Source organism: Myxine glutinosa, chromosome 5 (assembly GCF_964187855.1).
Source record: "Myxine glutinosa chromosome 5, kmMyxGlut1.1, whole genome shotgun sequence".
NCBI lineage: Eukaryota > Metazoa > Chordata > Myxini > Myxiniformes > Myxinidae > Myxine > Myxine glutinosa.
The window spans coordinates 130,119,651-130,131,114 of NC_136265.1; the positions used below are offsets into that span (position 1 = coordinate 130,119,651).

Sequence of the window (11,464 nt, forward strand, 5' to 3'; positions counted from 1 at the left end):
ATGATGACGATTTCATCATGATGATGGACGGGGCTTGCTTCGATCTCTCCACGGCATCAAAGTTTGTGTGTTTTCCCGTTCGTTTCTTTGTCAAATTTCCGCTGTGTATTTTGTTGTGCATGTGGTATTGTGTTTCTATTTGATTTTGTAGTTGTTGCAAATTTGTGTGTAATTAGTCGTTTCTTTGTTCGCGCCTCGTGCGCCCTGGTGTCTCGTGCGGCCTCCTCGTCTCGACTTGTGCCCCGCCCCCTATATCTCGTTTTTCTTTCACCTCTGCTCCTGCTTTCTCAAATCCACGTTCTCTTAGAGACTTTTCCCAGATTGTTTTTCATGGTTTTGTTTAAATATTATTTAAATATGTTTAAACCGCAGCCGTGATGCTGACGACGCCCCCCCCCCACCCCCCAGAATTTCCATGTTTTAAACGTTTCCCAGTGTGTACCCTGGATAAGAATAGATACGCCGTAACCCTGCGTGTCATAAGAGGCGACTAAGAGGGTTGGCGTCAGGAAGGGCATCCGGCCATAAAAAAAACATTGCCTCAAAAAGAGAACCATGACAATTACAACTACATATGGGCAGGGTACAGCCCGAAGTGGAGATCGGTTTCTGAGGTTTGGGACATGGAATGTAGGGACAATGACAGGGAGATCAGGAGAAGTGGTGGAAGTATTGGTCAGAAGAAGAGGAGACATATGTTGTGTGCAAGAGACGAGATGGAAGGGAAGTGGTGTGAGAATGGTGAAGGGTAGGCAGGGACAGAAATACAAGTTTGTGTGGCAAGGGTGCCTGGAGGGCGTGAATGGTGTTGGTGTCCTGTTTTCTGAGGAGTTTGTAGACAGTGTGGTGAGGGTGACTAGAGTGAGTGATAGGTTGATGATGGTGAAAATGATGATTGGAAAGCTCTTGGTGAACGTCATCTCAGGATATGCTCCGCAGGTTGGTCGAAGCGATGAAGAGGACAAGTTCTGGTGTGCGATAGAGAAGCTGATGGAAAACGTGAAAGATGAGGAAGTTGTTGTGGTAGGAGGAGACCTAAATGGACATGTGGGAAGGAGTATGGATGGTTTTGACGGAGTTCATGGGGGTTACGGATATGGTGTGAGAAATGGAGAAGGTGAAAGGATTTTGGAGTTTGCTGATGGAGCTGATTTGTAATACTCAGTTCCAGAAAGAGGATAATAAGCTTGTTACATACACGTCAGGTGGGTCGACGACGACCGTTGACTACCTGATGGTGCGTAGGCGATAGGGGGCACCTCCGGGACACAAAGGTGATCCCAGGGGAGGAGGCTGTTTCACAGCACCACTTGGTTGTCTGCAACGTAAGGGTGAAAGGTGCGAGGAGAGCTCGGCGGGTGAAGTACCAACCGAGAATGAAGGTGTGGAGGTTGAAAGAGGTGACAGTAAGGGAGGCATTAAAAGAGAGGCTGAGTCGGGTCGAGGATGATGTGGTTGAGCTTGAAAGTGGTTGGATGTCAATGAAAGCTAGTCTGTTGGGAGCCGTTGGTGAGGTATGTGGATGGACAAAAGGACCACCGAGGCACTCGGAAACATGGTGGTGGGATGATGAAGTTGGAAAGAGGATTGACGAGAAGAGGAAGAAGTTCAAGGAGTGGCAGAAGGCGAAGGGTACGGGAGCAGAAACAGCAGAGCATGAAAGTTATAAGGCAGCCAGGAAGGCTGCAAAGAAAGAGGTAGCAAAGGCGCAGGAGGCATGTAGGAAAATGTTCGGAGAACGCTTGGATTCGGAAGAGGGTCAGAAAGCAGTATTCAGGATTGCAAAGCAGATAGCGAAAGAGAGGTGTGATGTGATGGGGGTGAGTTGCTTGAAGGATGAAGTGGGACAAATCGTTGTCGACCCAGATGGAATTAAAGGAAGATGGAAAAGATATATGGAAATGCTGTTGAATACAGAGAATGATATGGGATGGCAACATAGAGAGTAACCCAGTTTTAGGACCGGCAGAGAAGATAACTGAGAAGGAAGTTGAGGAAGCGATAAAAGCAATGAAGGGTAGAAATGCGGGAGGGCCGACGGGAGTTGTGGGAGATATGTTGAAGGCAGCAGGAAGTTGGGGTGTGAAGAGAATGACAGAGATCTGTAATCTGGTGGTGAAAGAAGGCCGCATTCCAGTGGATTGGGAACTGAGTACCCTCGTCCCTCTATACAAGGGGAAAGGTGACCCTCTGGAGTGTGGCTGGTACCAAGCGATAAAGTTATTGGAGCATGGAATGAAGGTATTGGAAAGGGTGTTGGAGAGGAGGATAAGGAAGAAAGTGAAGATCGACGAAATGCAGTTTGGATTCATGCCAGGAAGAGGAACGACAGACGCGCTTTTTGTTGTGAGGCAGTTGCAGGAGAAGTACATGGAGAAGAGGAAGAAGTTGTTTCTTGGGTTTGTTGATCTGGAGGAAGCATTCGATCGGGTTCCACGCAAAGTATTGACATGGGCATTGATGAAGTTCGGAGTGGAGGAATGGTTGATCAGAGTAGTGATGGCAATGTACAAAAGAGCGTGCACAGCTGTAAGGACGAAGGACGGGAACAGTGGTGAGTTTGAGGTGAAGGTGGGAGTGCATCAGGGGTCGGTACTAAGTCCACTACTATTTGTAGCTGTGATGGAGGTGCTGGCTCAGAACGTAAAGGAGGGTTTACCGTGGGAGTTGTTGTATGCAGATGATCTGGTGTTGATTGCGGAAAGTATGGATGGACTGAAGGAAAAGATGAACACGTGGAAGGAATGTATGGAGACAAAAGGTCTGAAGGTGAATATCGGAAAGACGAAGGTGATGGCAAGTGGTAAAGCATGTGGTGAGGTGGAAAGAACTGGGAAGTGGCCCTGTGCTGTGTGTAGGAAGGGTGTCAGAGTGAACTCCATTCAGTGTACAATGTGCGCTGAGTGGGTTCATGAAAAATGTAGTGGTCTGAGAGGGTCATTAACCAGTGTGGCAGCTACATTCAAATGTAAGGTGTGCACAGAGGGAGCTGCAGATGGAAGAAATGTTGAGTTGGATCTTGGAGACGGTGTGAAGCTGGAAGGTGTGAAAGCATTTTGCTACCTCGGAGACATGCTGAATGGAGAAGGTGGATCGGACTCGGCAACGGTTGCTCGAGTGAGATGTGCATGGAAGAAGTTTCGGGAATTGAGTGGCGTGCTGATGATGAGGGGAGTGTCGTTGAAGCTGAAGGGAAAGGTGTATGCTGCATGTGTGAGAAGTGTTATGATTTATGGGAGCGAGACATGGGTAATGAACGTAGAGCAGCAACGAAGGTTGGAAAGGGTGGAAATTCGAATGGTTCGACGGATGTGCGGAGTATCATTGAGAGAGAGGAAGACAAATGATGAATTGCGAAAGATGATGGGAATAGAGCCTGTGATTGATGCTGTGAAGAGGAACAGGTTGAGATGGTTTGGTCATGTGTTGAGGAAGGATGAAAGTGACTGGTTGAGAAGAGTGATGGAAATGAATGTAGAAGGAAGTAGAAGACGGGGAAGACCGAGAAAGACTTGGCTAAAGATGGTGGAAGAAGAAATGCGGGCAAGGAGGTTAACAAGGAGAGATGCAGAAAATAGGGCAAAATGGAGAAGATTGTCATGGGGACCGCAAGGCTAACCCCCGCTCTAGCAGAGAAAATGGCCTTTAAAATGCAATATTGTTGTTGTTTATGTCCAAGGCTGTACAGACATAGCGAATTTACCTCTGAACTGTCTGGTCTGCTTTACTTCTCACCCTGACCATGCACTGTCGAATAAAGAGCTAGTCTTGCTCGTGAGGCCCTGTGTCGGACTATATTTGGCTTTTTTGGTCCGACGAAGGGTAAATGCCAGAAATGCCAGCTTGCCCTCACTTCCAACTGTGGAAACCATAATCTGATCAATGTCCTTCCTGGTGATTCCACCCGTTTCATGAAATCAAATGGTGCTTCACAGGTCGTGTGTTTGGTCACAAATGTGTGGTCCCTCAGGTGGACCTTGTGCTGGGTATTCTGTCTGGTAGCATGAGTTTGGAGACATTAAACATCTCTCGGTGTCTTTCCTGAAGAGTTGACAAGTCAACACCGGCACCCTGAGCAAACTACAAATTCCTGAGTTTACCCACTACAATCATGTCAGGCCTAGCCAACCAGTTCCTGAAAGACGTGGGCCAATTCTGCATGTTCTCAGCCTCTTACTAACCAGCTTTAACCTCTTACTTTACTCATCTACTCTACATGTTCTCAGCCTAACCTCTTACTAGGGGATATGTATGGTATGTGAACACCTGGCTGGCAAAGAAGAAGGCGAAGACTAATTTGTGAAATTGATGTCTAATTTGCACACTGCACACACATCTGAACACGTGATATTCTGTCACAATATCTGTTTTATGTTCATTTTGCCTCTTCTTTCCAGGATCTTCTCCTTCATGATGAAGATGACAAGGTTTCTGTCAGCCCCAACTTTCAGGGATCTTCTCTCCTTCATGGTGAAGATGATGAGGTTGCATTCAGCTGCAAATTTCAGGGATCTTCTCTCTGTCATGGTCAGAATCAACTTTATTGCCAAGTACATTGAATGAACAAGGAATTTCACTTGTTGAATGTGCTGTCCGCTTACAGTCGATAAGTGGGGGAGAGAAACAGGTGAGAGAGAGACAGAGACAGAGACACAGGTGAGAGAGAGACACAGGTGAGAGAGACAGAGACAGAGACAGACTTTTGAGTCCTTTTATTACAAAAATAGAAAAAGTAACAATATACATGTCTTGCAATCAAATCAATAATGCCAACAAAAAGAAGAACCACCCAATGATCATCAAATAAGAAACATAATCAGTATCTCAAACAGTATTTTCAATTCGTTTTCTTCAACCTCACAAAAACCACCGACACACCAAGTATCAATAAAGTTTTAAAGATTTCCGGTCTCGTTGGAAAAGGTAAACTCAAGTTTCAATCTCGCTGAGACCAATGCATTAAAAGACACCATGATATTGCAGTGCTCTGTCGGTTTGCCAGATAGTTTATCTTTTCTTGTTGAATAAACAGCAAGTTTTGCAGTTGCTATTAGGAAACTAAACTGTTTATATGCAGGATCTTGTTTAGGAGCAAAACAAAAGATTAAATTTCTCAAAGAAAAAGTAATGTGCATTTTGTGTGCAATATAATTCAACCAATGAAACAAAGGAAATAATCGGACACCGTCTATGAATGCATGAAACAAGTCTTCATTGCCTGTATAGAAGGGACAACAAACAGATACAGGAGAAAAATGTGTAATGAACGTGTTGGAGGGAACAATCCAGTGGGCCAAACGCCACTGAAGATCACCTGTTCTTTTTGATATGGGCTCACTATACATGGCTTCCCAGATCGGTTCGGAGGGGGGGGGGGGGGTCCTCCGGGTAACAATCCTTTCCATCGGGTAACTCCATTTAACGAAGGGTTCCCATTTAACAATTTAAGGCACATCTTATATATATATTATTATAGATGCCCTTGCTGTCCATCGTCTGGAAAAGCTTTGACCCATCGCTAACAGGGGGAAAATCATTTTGAATGGGTTCAACAATCAATTTAGGCACTGTTGGCTCATTCAAATCTTCTGTACCTTGAGTCCAAGTTAGGCCAAGTTGCCGTCCCACCTGAATCATTTTCCTCAAAATTTTTGCAATCACCCTATGGGACCAGATCTCTGTCAGGTCTGCGATTTCACTTATGGATTTCCAACCATACCCTGAGTCATGTCGGAGATGCCGCACCTTCACGATACCAGCTGCTATAAAGTGTTGGCAAAAGTCTCGACTTTTTGGAATGTTAGGAAAAAGAGGGTTATAAAACAAAGGCTCATGTGCTAGTCTTTTTGTGACATATGTGTCCGCCTGACGACTCGCAGAAAGGCTCTGCCAGGCATTCAAGAGGCTTTGGTAAAAAGCAGGGAGGAGCGATATGTCGACATGTTGGAGGTTCAATTGAAAAAGTTCGAAATCGTACCCGAGCCTACCCGCTCACTGTAGTACAAGGCGTGCAGGGAGCCGGCCTGGCAGATGTTCCATGTAGAGGAGACGTAGAATGGACCGCAGCCAGAAGGCCATTAGGCGGGCTTTGATGTCGACGAGGTTGTGGCCACCCTCAGCCGAGGGGCGACATATCACATTTGGTCGTAGCCAGTGGTAGCCTCCCCAGAAGAAGTCCACCAGTTTGCCCTGGAGTGCTTTGAGCAGGGCCTCTGGTGGTTGCAGGCAGATGAACCTATGCCACAACAGTGTGGCAACTAAGTTGTTGGTCACTAGCCCACGGCCCTTGAAAGACAAATGAGGTAAAACTCTTTTCCATCAGTTCAATCTTTCTCCCACTTGCTCAATTACCCCGTCCCAATTTTCTGAGCATACTGTGGGGAACCAAGGAATATGCCCAAGTACTTAATTCCCTCACTTCCCCACAGTAACCCTGCAGGGAGGTTTGGGGGCGGCAGTGGTACAGGCTGAGGAAGGTTGCGATAAAGGGAGGGTATCCATAACGTCTTGCTTTTGTTCCAATTGATTTTTAAAGAGGAAGCAGAGTGAGACTTTGATAGGCACTCATCAAGGATATCAATATCGTCTTTATCTTTTACAAAGATGCAGACGTCATCCGCATAAGCAGATAGGGTTAGCGGTGGACTCATAGGAGAAAGTGCTATTCCAGAAATCTTCTTTCTCAGTAGATTGAGAAGGGGCTCTAAAGAAAGAGCAAACAATAAACCAGAGACTGGACACCCTTGCCGTACCCCTCTCCGAACCTTGATGGGGGGAGCCAACACATTATTAATCTTAATTAAACTAAATACGTCTGTGTATAGCAAGGAAATGTAGGATCGAAAGTTTGCTCCGAGGCCACATGCCTGTAATACATGATGCATAAACTTATGGTCAATACTGTCAAATGCCTTTTCAAGATCAAGCGACATCATTCCAAAGTCTTTTTGCACACGGTTACAATCAATGAGATCTCTGATTAAAGAAACTATCATGGATGGATCTTCCAGGAACACAGTAACTCTGTTCTGGTAATACCAGATCACCAATAACCTTTATTAGTCGATTAGCCAGTACTTTTGAAAAAAGCTTGTAGTCCGTGCACAGCAGGGAGATCGGTCGCCAGTTCACCAAAAGTCGGGGATCTTCACTTTTCGGGAGCAAGCATACTACGGCTCTTATTAGACTCAGCGGCATTATACCAGTCTATAGAAGCGTCCAAAACATTCAGCAACTCGGGGCCTAAAAGGTCCCAAAAGGTCAGAAAGAATTCGAGAGGTAGACCGTCGATACCCGGAGCTTTCCCCAAATCCATGGCAGCAAGAGCACAGGTTAGCTCAGGGAGGGTGATTGGTAGGTCAAGCTCCAACTGTTGAGCCTCAGTTAGGGAGGGGAAGTGAGAGGTTAAGTCCATCATTGTATCATTACAAACAGTCTGCTCTTCAAAAAGTTTTGTATAGAATTCAATAATGTTTAGTCTAACATCATCCTCATTGACAACAACGTTGCCTCTTGAGTCCAAGACAGAAGAGATTAGCTGTGATGGCTTGCTTCAAGATTCTAAATGAAAGAAAGACTTGTTTTGGGGTGTCTGATAATTTTACATTTTGTATTCCAAGTCTAATTAATGTACCGGCTGCTCTCTTAAAAAAAAAAAAAAAAAAAAAAAAAAAAAAATGCTCTGCTCTCTCTTGAACTAAATTCCTTAAAAGAGTTTTCTTTTCAAGCAATAACCGGTAATTGGCATCATTATTTTCATGAGCCAATTTACTCTCCAATTTTAGAATATCTAATTCCAACCGGACCATTGTAATGTGCTTGTCGTTTGTGCTGTGTGATTGGAAACTGACAAAAAACCCGAATTTGAGATTTCATGTTATCCCACCATATGCTGGATGAAGAAAAGGAGGATTTCTTTGCTACTAGACTTGCCCAGAAAACATGAAAGGCTTCTTTAAACACACTGTCTTCTAGAAGTCTAACATTAAACTTCCAATAAGTGCTTCCATTTGTGGGTTGAGGAAAGGAAAGGTTTAGGGTTACCATATGATGGTCTGAAAACACGGAAGGGAAAAGATTTGAAGAAACCGCAGTATTTTTAAAGGGTACGTTAATGTACCATCTGTCGAGCCTTGCCAAGGATACTCGACTATTGGCGCATCGACACCAGGTGTACTGGGATTTGTTTGGGTGGTGCAACCGCCAAACATCCATTAAACCCATTGTGCTAAAAAAAATGGGATGAGTGTACATGGGACTCGGGATGGGGTTCGACAGAGTTTCTATCAATTGATGGATCGAAGGTGCAATTAAAATCACCTCCGACACACACACACACACAATGATCAAAATCAACCGATCTTAAGTGATTTATCATAGAGGCGTAGAAGGACTTACGCTCTACGCTATCACTTGGTGCATACACGTTAAATATGGTGTAATGGAAGTTATGGCTTACTAGTTTGAGAGAGAGCTAAGCCGACCTTTTATTACCTCCTGAAAATGGCATGATTCACACACCAGGCCCAGCTTCAGCAAGAAGCTGATTCCAGCAGATGAAGCTGATAAATTGCTGAAATAGCATTAGCTCTTAAAAGGTTGATGCCAGTCATGTTCTACATTAGGTGTGATGTGAGTTTCTTGAAGCAAGATCACATCCACCTTTTTCCGCTGAAATATGTTTTTTACTTGAACCGGGCGGAGGTGGCTAGCACCACCGCCGTTAATATTTAAAGTTGCAAGTTTTATAGTTTTCATCCTGTATTGATGAAATCAGCCTGTTGCTGGGAACACTCTACACCTGCACGTGTGATGAATTTTCTTAACCTGTGGCATTGTGATCTATTCAGGTCAAAATGTTCAGGTGTTTTAATTATGGATTTTGCAGTATGTATGAATGCACACAAATCATCAAAATAGTCTTTAATGATTATGTTACGTTGTCTGTACGTTTCAGCTAGAAACGACACGATGAGTTTGGGGGGTATATGTGACTGAGATGCTGATGACTGTGAAAGCTCAGTCATTTCCACCTCGTCCTCAGACTCTGACAAGTCTGATAATGTCCCACCTGGATCTTGGGCCTTACTTGCGGCTCTCACGAGCTCCTCTGGAGGCATCTCCTGGGGTTTAATTGGATGCTCTGGTCCACACTCACGAGCAGACTGGTGCTAGCTTTCTTTTTGTATGGTTTGGAAAATGGCTGCAGATCTCTGCGTAGCCGGAGTTACGATTTCCCAGTCCGCTCAGTTACTTGAGGGGGGACCAGTAGGGCTTCGCTTTCAGGCTCAAAAATGGCTGCAGTGTTTGGTTCAATGCAGGCTTCATTTTCAGAACCTGGGAAATCAGTAATGTCCTTTTTTGTCCCCCGTCGCACCGCGGAGCGAAAGGGGGACTATGGTTTTCCCCTCCGTGCGTGCGTGCGTCTGTCCGTGCGTGCATCTGTCCATGCGTCCGTCCATGCGTGCAGGCATGCGCAAGCGAAGGACCGAATTCTAACTTGGTGTGTGGGTGCAACCCACGTCAAAATCCAAGATGGCCACCGCCATGTATGTCTGAACCTTGAGCGAAATATCTTGAAAAATAAACGAACTACTAACTTCTAATCTGGTGTGTTGGTGTATCTACGCATAAGGAAGAACGCCATTGAAAATTGGGTCGCCACATCAAAATCCAAGATGGCCGCCACCATATACATGTCTGAACCTTGTGAGCGAAATATCTTGAAAAATAAACGAACTACTAACTTCTAATCTGGTGTGTGGGTGTATCTACGCATAAGGAAGAACGCTATTGAAAATTGGGTCGCCACGTCAAAATCCAAGATGGCCACCACCATATACATGTCTGAACCTTGTGAGCGAAATATCTTGAAATATAAACGAACTACTAACTTCTAATCTGGTGTGTGGGTGTATCTACGCATAAGGGAGAACGCTATTGAAAATTGAGTCGCCACGTCAAAATCCAAGATGGCCGCCACCATATACATGTCTGAACCTTGTGAGCGAAATATCTTGAAATATAAACGAACTACTAACTTCTAATCTGGTGTGTGGGTGTATCTACGCATAAGGGAGAACGCTATTGAAAATTGGGTTGCCACATCAAAATCCAAGATGGCCGCTTTGCGTCTTCCACTTTGTCAACTCACATCACTTCACCGACGGGGGACTTAGGCGTAACGCTTGTTCCACTTTGGTGTTCGATATTTTCGTTTGCTGTAGACGTTTTGCCCTCTTTTGCAGAGACAGTGTCTCTGCCCAAGACAGCCTTCTTTATCGTACCATCGGGGCTATTTGTTAGTGGTGCTTTTCGTTTTTTGGTCTGTAGGGCAAGTTCTTCATTCATGGGTTCGCTCGCAGTACTAGCATCACCAAGTGCCATCTCACTGGGTTCGGAAGCACCGGGGCGTCGGGAAGCACGGTCGGGGCGTTGGGAAGCACGGTCGGGGCGTCGGGAAGCACGGTCGGGGCGTCAGGAAGCACGGTCGGGGCGTCGGGAAGCACGGTAGGGACGTCGGGAAGCACGGTCGTGGCGTCGGGAAGCACGGTCGGGGCGTCGGGAAGCACGGTCGGGGCGTCGGGAAGCACGGTCGGGGCGTCGGGAAGCACGGTCGGGGCGTCGGGAAGCACGGTCGGGGCGTCGGGAAGCACGGTCGGGGCGTCGGGAAGCACGGTCGGGGCGTCGGGAAGCACGGTCGGGGCTTCGGGAAGCACGGTCGGGACCTCGGGAAGCACGGTCGGGACCTCGGGAAGCACAGTCGGGGCGTCGGGAAGCACAGTCGGGGCTTCAGGTAGCACCGCGGCTTCGGGAAGCACAGTTTGAGCGTCGGGAAGCACGGTCGGGGCGTGAGGAAGCACGGTCGGGGCGTGAGGAAGCACGGTCGGGGAGTGAGGAAGCACGGTCGGGGCGTGAGGAACCACGGTCGGGCATTTTCTTTTTTACAGCCCGCATCGGTGTGTCCCAATTTGCCGCACTTCGTACAAGATGCTTTGGGACAAAACCTTTTAACGTGTCCGAAGGCTCGACAAAGGAAGCACGTTAAGGTGCCTGACGAAGCGTACATTTGATATTGACGATCATTTACCGAAGTTTTAAACGAAATTTTCGGTCCGGTGTCGTCGCCGCGATCAGGAAGCACCATGAGGCATGAATACTTGCCTCCGGAAACTCATAACGTTTCACTCGTTCATCCCGACATCCCAGGGGAATCGTTGAGATTCGTGAAACAGTTCCTTACCGGGACAGAACAGCCATTAGTTTATCGTCGGTGATAAACGGAGCGACATTTGAAATAATTACCTTAATCGCCGGTGTGTCCATCGGGGAAACCATGACGAACTGCCCACCTTTCAATGTTAAACCGGTACTAACCACATCGTGTACCAACTTCTCGTCCGACACGAAGACAACAAACTTTTGGTTCAACCGGGACGCGGCGCGGACATTTTGATCGCCGATA

General features: G+C 46.4%; 1 protein-coding gene across 1 annotated transcript in view; it reads left to right on the plus strand.

The window, feature by feature from the left end:
* Positions 1-7,646, plus strand: part of LOC137428395 (putative serine/threonine-protein kinase MARK-C) — a 53,021-nt gene extending 45,375 nt beyond the window's left edge. Inside the window, exon 12 of the mRNA XM_078778701.1 lies at positions 4,398-7,646. Within this exon, the coding sequence (XP_078634827.1) occupies positions 4,398-4,414 (17 nt within the window). The 3' untranslated portion in view covers positions 4,415-7,646. The remainder of the gene's footprint in view (positions 1-4,397) is intronic.
* Positions 7,647-11,464: the final 3,818 nt, after the last annotated feature.